Here is an 11,492-nt window from a genome sequence, read left to right as displayed (position 1 = left end):
CGAAGATGTGTACGATCCATACCAACATATGGAAAACAAACAAACCAAAGAAGCTAACTGAGGGCAGAGGCCTGCGCAAGCGCAAGCATCGTCCCTACCTAGGTGAAACCATTCCTGCGCACAAGACGCATTGCTGGAAATGGTAAACGGTCGTAATATAAGAACGGAAATTTTGCTAACGCTAACGGGGTTTCGTCGTGGCGGGAGCCTCGACCATTCAAACTGGGATTTGTTGCTGCTGATGGGAGGTTATCCTGTCAGGCAAATTGTCGAAGGAATTTGGTTGGTTGGGTCTCTGGGGTATGAACCCAGAGAGGGAGGGGCCGTTTCGGCTGAAGGCCTCTGCGGCATGGGGGGAAGATCACTTCAGCTGATGGCCTCCATGATCGGGGGGAAGGGTGGCGGGCCGTGCCCCTATTAAGTTATACCCTGGCATTCGCCTTACAACTGAGGAAAGCACGGAAAACCTCAGTCAGGGTAGCCGAGTAGTCTAACCACTCGTTGTGCTGACTTGGCCGTCTTTTGGGGATGGCTTCGGCTGGCCTGCTGAACATCAGTCGCCCTCGGTTGCCCTTGGGTGAACTCTGGCAGCCCTCATTCGGCACGAGTGTCTTCCGAGTTGCCGAACTAAGGGGTTCCCCACACCAGCTAACCTCGAGTCAAACCTCTCAGTTAGTGCTCTGATGTGGTCGGCAAAGAAAGGGACCCCCAGATCCTCATGTATTTGCCTGTTACTAACGTACCAGGGCGCGTTTGTAACAATTCGAAGACACTTGGATTGCAGAACTTGCAGCTTCTGGACGTGGCTGTGGGCAGCTGACCTCCAGATCGGGCATGCGTAATCCATTATGGGACGGATGAGCTGCTTATAGAGTAGTACACCGTTCCTGATTGACAGGCCACTTCTCCTATTGATAAGCGGGCCTAGCACACCTAATCGTTGCGCTGCCTTCTTTCCCACCGACAATGATCAGCTTTTATATGAACCCCTGCGTGCATAACAATGCAAGTAAAAGGATTCGAATTTCTAATACACGCTTGCAACAATATTGGCTGAGCATGCCGTAAGGCTCTTTTCTCTTTCTTATGCATGCAGTATAATTACCTGAATAAACCGTATTGCAATCCACTCCTTTACGTAAGAAACCAGTTATTATGTCATTGTTTATTCGGCATTGTTGTGTTTCATTACTGCCGTCAACAATCCGATTTCGTTATTGCGGAAGGAGCAGAGCTGAGAATCGCTTGTAGAAGAAGTGCGTCGTAGAGTTGACAATATTGTGCTGTTAAAAACGTTTCAGAATAACACAGGTACTTATATTACATATGAATTATTAAGAAATCTGTGATACTGCCCTCCACTCTCTCCAATTTAGTTTTGATTAAATTGATCATTGTGGGTGGACATCGTGGTCTCTTACAATTGAACAAAGTTTGAGGTAAGGGATTCCTATTTATTATTAATGTTAATTACATTTAATGTTTTCATCTGCATTTGTGAACTCGTGTAAGAGAATTAGGCTTTTCTTCTTTTGACGTAAATATTGACGTAAATACGTCTATACGGAAGGGTTAATCGGCAAAAACAACGTTAGGAAAACGTGTAAGATCCATATCAACAATGTGTAAATATGAACCGACAACAATGGTCAGCTTGCGTGCATTATTATGTTACCTAAGAAACGTCATCTGTTTATTCGGCATTATTGTGTTTCATTACTGCCGTCAACAATCCGATTTCGTTATTGCGGAAAGAGCTGAGCTGTGAATCGCTTGTAGAAGAAGTGCTTCGTAGAGTAGATAATATTGTGCTGTTAAAAACGTTTCAGAATACCACAGGTACTTATATTACATAAGAATTATTAAGAAATCTGTGATACTGCCCTCCACTCTCTCCATTTTAGTTTTGATTAAATTGATCATTGTGGGTGGCCATCGTGGTCTCTTACAATTGAACAAAGTTTGAGGTAAGGGATTCCTATTTATCATTAATGTTAATTACTTCTAATGTTTTCATCTGCATTTGTGAACTCGTGTAAGAGAATTAGGCTTTTCTTCTTTTGACGTAAATATTGACGTAAATACGTCTATACGGAAGGGTTATTCGGCAAAAACAGCGTTAGGAAAACGTGTAAGATCCTTATCAACAATGTGTAAATATGGACCGACAACAATGGTCAGCTTGCCTGCATTATTGTGTTACTTAAGAAACGTCATCTGTTTATACGGCATTGTTGTGTTACATTACTGCCGTCAACAATCCGATTTCGTTATTGCTGAAAGAGCTCTGCTGTGAATCGCTTGTAGAAGAAGTGCTTCGTAGAGTAGATAATATTGTGCTGTTAAAAACGTTTCAGAATACCACAGGTACTTATATTACATAAGAATTATTAAGAAATCTGTGATACTGCCCTCAACTCTCTCCATTTTAGTTTTGATTAAATTGATCATTGTGGGTGGCCATCGTGGTCTCTTACAATTGAACAAAGTTTGAGGTAAGGGATTCCTATTTATTATTAATGTTAATTACATTTAATGTTTTCATCTGCATTTGTGAACTCGTGTAAGAGAATTAAGCTTTTCTTCTTTTGACGTAAATATTGACGTAAATACATCTATACGGAAGGGTTATTCGGCAAAAGCAGCGTTAGGAAAACGTGTAAGATCTAGCGCCAAGTCACCTTTAAACGTTCATTCCTCAGGAATGGTAAGAGTAAGGGTAATGTAACCTACATGTAAAATGATCAGTAAATAAGGCCCTTTAAGAATCTATAATGTATTTTATTGTAATTATAATTGTTTATACATTTATTGTAATTTTAATAAACCAATGTCTACAATTTTCAATGCATCTGGCGCGTTAAGCGTCCGCCTCTCGAAAACCGTAAGAGATGAACCGGACATATTACTTACGAAATACGTATTACCTCTTGAGATTTCCATATCTGTTTTCAGATTTTACCTTCTCCGGAACCGTGGTTCGACTGTGAATTTGTTGTTATAAGTCATCAAATTACCTACTACAATGGTGAGTACTATATTTTGATCATTTCTGATATTTTAAGGAATTAATTTTCGTTTTGTTCTTTGATTACAATGTTTTTCACGAATGGAATGTGCTACCTCTGAAAAATACGTTATTACTTGTGATTAATAAAATGTAAATTCAGGCATCGAATTAATGCGAAAGTAATATGAATTTTTAATTTTGTGTGATACGTTTATCATATTACCTAAATTTAATTAATTTTGCTTCCACGTGGCAGTTGCTGTATGTCGGTAATGCAGGAACTATTGCCACTGAGTATTCAAAATTTTAAGTTTTGATAAGGCTTGAATAAATGATGGAATTTCCTTGTAAGAGAAAGTTGAGTCTGGAATTAATTTTTTTATAAACTTGGTGGGCGAACAGCCGTGTTCCTTGGAACGATCAGTGAGGTTCTGTATGAAATGAGATGCCAATGTTGCCAAGAAGGGTTTTGTGGTACCAGTGATGCATCTTTTGTATATATTTTTATATGAATTGATATGGCAGTCTTCAAAATGGATGATACTTATTTCATATTGACTAAAAATTGTCTGTGAAGAATCATTGTTTCCATATGTGTGGGTTTTGAACTGTGGCTCTAAAACATTTTTGAAATTCATAAGCTACTGTAATTTCATGTTTCACTTAATAGCGTATGAAAGGTTAGGATTTTCCAATGTATTGTCATACGACAGGGTAGTCTGAAGTAGTGTTGTGTTTCAGCGTGAGTGTATCTCTATTCATGTTGGCCAAGCTGGCGTGCAGATTGGTAATGCATGCTGGGAATTGTATTGCCTTGAACATGGCATTCAGCCTGATGGTCAGATGCTATCTGACAAGATTCTTGGAGATGGTGATGACAGCTTCAACACATTCTTCTGTGAAACTGGGGCAGGAAAGCATGTACCAAGGGCAGTTTTTGTGGACCTGGAGCCCACAGTAGTAGGTATGTACATTTGAAATCTTATAAGTGAAGCAAAGGAGCATCCTGTTTAATAGTATTGGGAAATACATGTTGAAATGTAGCAAAGTGTAATGTTGATATGTTGAAATTGGGCTTTGACTGGTGTGTCCACAGATGAAGTTCGCACTGGCACGTACAAACAGCTATTCCACCCTGAGCAGCTGATTACTGGAAAGGAAGATGCCGCTAACAACTATGCCCGAGGTCACTACACCATCGGCAAGGAGATCGTGGACCTCGTTATGGACCGCATCCGAAAGCTGGCTGACCAGTGCACGGGTCTTGAGGGTTTTTTGGTCTTCCATTCCTTTGGTGGTGGCACTGGCTCCGGCTTCACGTCCCTGCTTATGGAAAAGCTGTCGATTGACTACGGAAAGAAGAGCAAGCTGCAATTGTCGATCTACCCCGCCCCTCAGACTTCAACAGCTGTTGTCGAGCCCTACAATTCCATTCTCACCACCCACACCACGCTCGAACATTCTGACTGTGCTTTCATGGTTGACAATGAAGCCATTTTTGACATCTGCCAACGTAACCTGGACATTGAACGCCCCACCTACACCAACCTGAACAGGCTGATTGGCCAGGTTGTATCCTCGATTACCGCTTCTCTCCGGTTTCATGGCGCTCTGAACGTTGACCTGACCGAATTCCAGACTAACTTGGTGCCCTACCCCCGCATCCACTTCCCTCTGGTTACCTATGCCCCTGTCATCTCAGCTGAGAAGGCATACCATGAGCAGCATACCGTAGCTGATATCACAAATGCTTGTTTTGAGCCTGCCAACCAGATGGTGAAATGTGACCCAAGAAATGGAAAGTACATGGCCTGCTGCATGCTGTACAGAGGGGACGTCGTGCCCAAGGACGTCAACGCTGCCATCGCAACCATCAAGACCAAGCGCACGGTCATGTTCGTGGACTGGTGTCCAACTGGCTTCAAGGTTGGCATCAACTACCAACCACCAACTGTGGTTCCTGGAGGGGACCTGGCAAAGGTACAGCGTGCCGTGTGCATGTTGTCCAACACGACCGCCATTGCTGAAGCCTGGGCTCGCCTGGACCACAAGTTTGACCTCATGTACGCTAAGCGTGCCTTTGTTCACTGGTACGTGGGTGAGGGTATGGAAGAAATCGAGTTCACAGAAGCTCGCGAGGATCTTGCAGCCCTGGAGAGGGATTACGAGGAGGTCGGCATGGATACTGTTGAAGAAGAAGGAGAAGGAGAGGGTGAAGAGGAGTACTAAATGTCTATTCCAGTTTCAATTTAGGTTGGCAGTATTGTAAAATTTTTCTGTTTATCACATACTTGTTGGAACCTCACGATCAGTTTTTACCGATATACAGTATGTCCACAAAGTCCCTTCGGGGTTTTGAAAAATTGTGGTGTTCAAACAAATTGAGCTAGCCACATGCTGTTTGCGGCAGATTACAGTGAAACTCCGGAAGTGTTTTACTGACCTCAGTGGACCTCAATGTGGGCTCCCTTGGTAGCATAGAGAACGCCCAGACGATATTCGAGCTCTTGCCATGTTCTGTGGAGCATGTCAGCTGGAATAGCCGAGTTAATGGACTTGATGACCTGAAGACCCGCATCAGGAATGTGATCTCGACTATTCCAGCGGACATGGTCCACAGAACATAGCAAGAGCTACGTGCTACCAAGGGAGCCCACATTGAGGTCCACTGAGGTCAGTAAAACACTTCCGGAGTTTCACTGTAATCTGCCGCAAACCGCATGTGGCTAGCTCAATTTGTTTGCGAGCCACAATTTTTTAAAACCCCGAAGGGACTTTGTTGACACGCTGTATTAAAATGAGTTCATTTTGAAAGAAATTTTTTTGTGCAATTTCTTTTACCTTCCATCGTTTTCTCTACTGTCATCTAAATATCTTGTGTACTTGTACCAAAAGTTTTCTTTTAGCTGAAGTTGTGTTAATGCCTTGCAAGTTGGTGGAATTGTTGGGTAGCAAATATAAGGTATTGGTTGGGAACCCTGAAGGGAAGAGACTGCTGGAAGACCTTAGGAAGATAGGAATCAATCTAGCGAACTGAATGCAGGTGGCAAGGTTTTGTGAACATGAATCTTTTTGTTGCATAAGTGCCATTTGACAAATTGAGTTTACAATTTACTTTTCAATTTTTTGTGATTATTGAGAAATAAATGCGTGTTAATTTGAAGTAAAGATATTTTTCTTTTCCCCTGTTCAATTTGCATTGGTCATACTTGTGAAAAGAACATGGTAGGTAGAAACCAAGGGTACGAAGTCCAAGATGGATGCAAGAAGTGTACTGTGCTTAATGTGTGATTCATTAAATGTCTGATTCTATGGAGGTACCTGGTGCAGAGGAAGACGGTTTTTTCCTCAACCATCCCTTCCTATTTCAGGTGTAGTTAAATATGTCTGTAGCTCTTGAACCACCAATGTGAAATTTTTCAAGTACTTGTGTTAGACTAATTATAAAAATAATTTTATTGTTTTTTTAATGTATTTAGTATGAAAATGACTTGTGGGTTTCATGCATGTTTGAAATAACATCGTACAGTTGCTGACTGATATGACTGACGCAAAGACCTCCTGGTTCATTCAGCTGAAATCGACAGACACAAGAGGAGAAGCTTCTATACATATTGGTGGGGGCTCCCCTATCAATATTATGCCCAAAAGTTACAATGAAAACATTTGATTATGACAATAAAATCTTCCATATGAGGGAATTGGGAACACAAATGATGATGCTTCCAGTGGTATTATCATGGGAATGCCGCTGCTCAGGCGGTTAGTTGCGCTTTTTCACGCAGGCCTGGGTTTGCACCTAGGTCAGTCCAAATGATATTTGTGGCGAACAAAGTGGCACTGAGACACGTTGTGCTCTGACACCTTTGGTTTTTCCCTGAAAGTGTCACTCCACCGTTGCTTCATATTCTATTATATATCATCTTCAGACTAAACAAAGGGCCCGTTACAGACCCACTACCACAGGGACATAGTCTCACCCCATCGCATCAATAACAACAGCGGTATCCTCTTCATCATACAATAATTATTTTCCCGCCTTTGAATAATTAAAATTACACGTTCTGATGACTGTTACCTGTACAGCGTCTAGAGCTTCATAACACCCAGTCTTGTTGCCTGGCTTTCCTGATCCTTGTACAGTTGTGCAGACGCTACTCAATACATTCACAGCCTTTAGTTTGTGATTGTATGAGTCTGCAACATACAGAGTGACTGTCACAGTCAGAATTTCACTTTAACAACTTTCAATTTCTGCTCATTACAAGAACATTGCACATCGCGTTACTTTGTGTGTGTGTGTGTGTGTGTGTGTGTGTTTTACTAGGATCAGTTAAAACTGTTCAGAGTTTTACTTCATATAGTAATATAATACTTTGTAATCTTATAAAATTTATCAATGTTTACATAATTATAAATTCACTACTTTGTTATCGGGTTTCATTTGCAGTGAAGAATAACTTCTTATATTTATGTCACCAGAGCTTAAAAATGCCTTTGCAGATTTAAGTTTTAAATTGAACTCACTAAATTGTTCTTATCTCTTCAGGTGTTCCAACTAAAATTGTGTATACATTTCTTACTTCCACCATGCGTGCTAAATGCCCTTCTGAAATAAAATGTCATAATGACGCCTATATCAGCGTCGTTAACAAAACTGAAAACCTAAAATGACGTGCGAACTATGTGAAGGATTAGACATTATCCTGCTAACACATTTTATATGTTATCCAAGCATGAATCTGTATGGTTTTCAGCTTATGATTTTGCACAGGCAGGCAGATTCTCGTTATAATTACGTTCGTATCCGTGGATTACACAATTATGTACAGAAACCAATGCAATATCCAATGTCGTTTGATCTAGTGTTTTGATTATTGACAGAAATTGAAGTCGATTGACTTTTGAAGCCAAAACCACGATATTAACACACATTTATGACGTAGGCCTATATCTGTCAGTCCTGACGGTGAAGTCCTAAAATATACAAGAGATTAGATTCGAAGCTCTGTCTACTGATAGTGCGCTTACCGCACTAGTGAACATATCACGGAGTCAATTAATGCTTTGAACAAGTCTGTATAATCAGGCATGAGGTATTGATCAGGACGACCCTTGGACTACTACACTTTGTTTAAATTGCCAATGTGTGGTTACTGGTTTTTGTAACGCTATTTGAATTGATTTGGGCTCTTACTTCAAAGCGTGGATAGCATGTCTTGTGGATGCAATTCGTTTTAACAAACGCGCCTTCTTTAATTTATAAGCGAAAATTATTTATCTCATCAGCATCGTATCTTTGTATGCTTGTGTGTGTTCCTTTCCTTAAATTATTAGCCAAAAGATGATAGTTGGTATGAATATTATGCCACTGGAGGTTCCTGCCCCATGGAGTTAGGTGTGTAATTTTCTCAATAAATTGTTTCGTCGTTTCTTATCACAGTTATTTTTATAAGTGTTACTACTGCATCTGTGTAAGAAACTTTACTGAAATCTGGTTATATTAAATAATCTTACTTTGTCAGAGTTAGCGTGTAATCGAATTCGAGGCCGCAAAAATCTTAGATTTTCTAATGACAATAGTGAAACTTTAACAGCCAATTTTGTATGAGTGGGCAGGGAATTGAACCTATTTAAAGCAAGGAATGGGTAGACGGATGGGCGATCAAATAACATGTATCACTTCAGGGTATGGTATGTCAACTGTTGCTTATGGTATTTGTTCTAGTCCCAACTTACTCTGAAGGCAAGATTCACTTCCGCTCCCAAGTTTTTTTCCTTTCGAAAAGAAATGGAACCAATGTACTTGGGGTCAGCATTTTATTTCCAAAGAATGTATTTATTGTTGAAAATGACATAATATACATGTCGCAGTAGTGTTTATAGGACGGACGCATGCAGGAGACCGTATTATAAAATCATACAGAAACCACCACATCATAAATATAATGCACATAGAGGCCTGTGCATTCTTTCCAGTTGACGTAGCCCATTGTGGAAGTTGGTAATGTATCATACCATAATCCAAGTTTATTGCGTAGAAGCAGCTGGAATGGGGGTACGACAGAAAGAGAGAGGCAGAGAAGAAGCATTGGGCAAAATATTTCCGTGGAAAACCGGCACAAGTTCCTTTGTATAGAAGAATAATTTGTCAGAAACCCACAGTAATGAGCAGTAGATACAACAAGTAACAAATTTGGATAGTTGTTGCCTCCATTTTGGATGTGGTTATTTTAATTAACATAGTATCTCCAAGAAATAATGGCTGAAAGATGATCCTGACTTATATATATCTTCTCGTTCTTACCATGCCATTAACCAAATCATCTTAAAACATATTCTTTTGTAGCAGACTAATTCACTTTTGCTTTGTACCTGGAAAGTCTGAAATTCAAATCTCGGTCCGGAGACGGGTTTTTCTTGCTAATGTTTACGTTTTGAATTTTTCCCAGTTGCATTTGGGTGGTATGGTAGCGGTATAAAATTTTGCACGGTTTTTCTCTTAATAATCATTTGATCTTCGACGTCTTGTTCATAATTTTGCCGTTGAACAGTCATCGTTAACTCAGAATAGAATAAATTGACGTATTAAACATGAAGACGTCTGCCTTCTGACTTATCATCGGGGCTAGTTGCCCTAATGATGGAGGCAGCTTTAAAACGTCGATAACTTAAACGAGAATACACGACACCCTCGGCTAAGTCACTTCTTTTAAGCGGTCGTATTGGACGGAGTTTTGAGTGCCTCCTGTGGTAATTTACATGTTCGTACAAAATCAAAAGCGACACACATCTGTGACGACCAAGTGGCTCAGCCCATTACATCAAAATTGCAGTCGAAAGTACGTGGTTCGAATTCTGAGGAAGCTTATAACCATTTATTTTCGCTTGTTTTCCTCTTACACTTTTAATGCCCTCTTTAAGTCACTACAGCTGTTTCCGAATTCACTCACACTTGCCATTCTGAGCAGGTTTGTGGATCTCATGTCTGTGAAATAACATTTTCCGATCTCTGCTCGGTTATCACCTATCCCGTTTGAGGATTTTCATAATTTTAATCAAATATTCCAGTGAATTCTAGAGCAGAACAATATTCCCAATATTTCAACATTTTGGTTGCATATATGCCTTCCCCATTCAACAGTACATGACCTCTGAAATTATGAACTTGAGAATAATTAGTGATTGATAATGTTGCAAGAGCCCAATACCACGGCCCAGTACCGCATTTTACAGGAACCGAAGTTTCGTGATCGAAACCCACAGCCGAGCATTTACTCATCCTGCTTTGTATTCGAAAGATCCCTGTTTCTGATCTCTCGGTTGTCAGCTATCCTAATTAAGGTTATCGTGCTTAGCTTTTCTCTTTAGGAAAGTGCCGATATATTACCTAAAATTAGACCGATCGCTTTCTTTCTTTTCCACTCCAACATTCGTTAATCATCCCACAGCTTGACGCTAGCCTGAGATAGTGGTACCTTTAAGGTACTATCTTGGCACTTTCCTGGGATTACTAGACGAAACCACGGAACACCATACTAAGAATAGCCGGTTTTCAAGCGAAGATTTGAACCCGGCAAATTCTTAATACGATGTACGAGGATTACCAAACACTCGGCAGCTACGTTCGAACTACCCCGTGTAAATACAGGAATAGGTCAGAGGAACGTTTAAATGGGGCATAATTCTATGATTGTTCAGGTATTTACTTTTAAAATGCCGTCACATATATCTACGTCTGCAGGTAATTCTAGACAATGTAAAATACAATCTCTCAAGCCACATTTTTGTCCAAAAGATAAATCATTTGCCATGCGCATTTACAAGCGATTTGTTGTTTTGCTCCTGCCAAGTAATTTGTGTACAGTGCTGTCAGCTTGATAGCAATATTTCGTCTGGTATTTCTAAAACTCTCATAAAATTGTGGTGACAAAAGTTGTGTGGTCGTCAAACGTAGAGCCATTATTAGGACGCTGAAGGTAATACCTGCAAATTCCTTATTACCTGCGAGTGAAATTAATTGTTGCAGCATTGTTTACGTGCCATGCTTTTATGGACAGACGCTTGGGTTCGTGTCTTCATTTAAGGTTCTGCTTTAGGAAGGAATTCGAAAGTCATATTTAGTGGAAACAAATAATAGTCTCTGTCTTTAGTACTTTGAGGCGCGAAAAAGTTTTTATTCTTTTAATCTCTCCTACATGCTCCAAAAAGTTGAGGAATTCCGTTCGTCTCATGCCGTCGATAAAACGACACATTTTTCTTTTACGATGATATCTGACTATCGTAATTAGACTGCACAAGGGTCAGTCCCATCGGCCCGATCGTCTTCTCAGATTACTCTTCTGCAATTCGAGAATTTATTACATATCTTTCTTATTTATTTTATTTTTATTTATTTATTTATTTATCACTTTTATTTTATTTGTCTTATTTTTGAAGTTATTATATAAAACATAACAATTTAATTTATTCATCCCGATGT

At 40.1% G+C, this 11,492-nt stretch overlaps 1 protein-coding gene across 2 annotated transcripts; it reads left to right on the top strand.

Moving 5' to 3' along the window:
* The first annotated feature begins 1,225 nt into the window (after positions 1 to 1,225).
* LOC110832212 (tubulin alpha-1A chain) lies at positions 1,226 to 6,178 on the top strand. 2 transcript variants are annotated; one of them, XM_087349574.1, is made up of 4 exons: positions 1,226 to 1,311; positions 2,956 to 3,028; positions 3,752 to 3,974; positions 4,107 to 6,178. In XM_087349574.1, the coding sequence occupies exons 2-4, from the start codon at positions 3,026 to 3,028 to the stop codon at positions 5,237 to 5,239; spliced, it is 1,359 nt and encodes a 452-aa protein (XP_087205700.1). In that variant the 5' UTR covers positions 1,226 to 1,311; positions 2,956 to 3,025; the 3' UTR covers positions 5,240 to 6,178. The 2 variants fall into 2 exon arrangements, with proteins under 2 accessions (XP_087205700.1, XP_021924716.1); XM_022069024.2 differs by lacking the exon at positions 1,226 to 1,311 and adding an exon at positions 2,240 to 2,367.
* The last annotated feature ends 5,314 nt before the right edge of the window (positions 6,179 to 11,492 follow it).

Source organism: Zootermopsis nevadensis, unplaced genomic scaffold (assembly GCF_977971745.1).
Source record: "Zootermopsis nevadensis isolate Lab colony 2312 unplaced genomic scaffold, Znev_1.0 Znev_ptg000002l, whole genome shotgun sequence".
Taxonomy (NCBI): domain Eukaryota; kingdom Metazoa; phylum Arthropoda; class Insecta; order Blattodea; family Termopsidae; genus Zootermopsis; species Zootermopsis nevadensis.
This window is presented reverse-complemented; position numbering and strand designations above follow the sequence as displayed.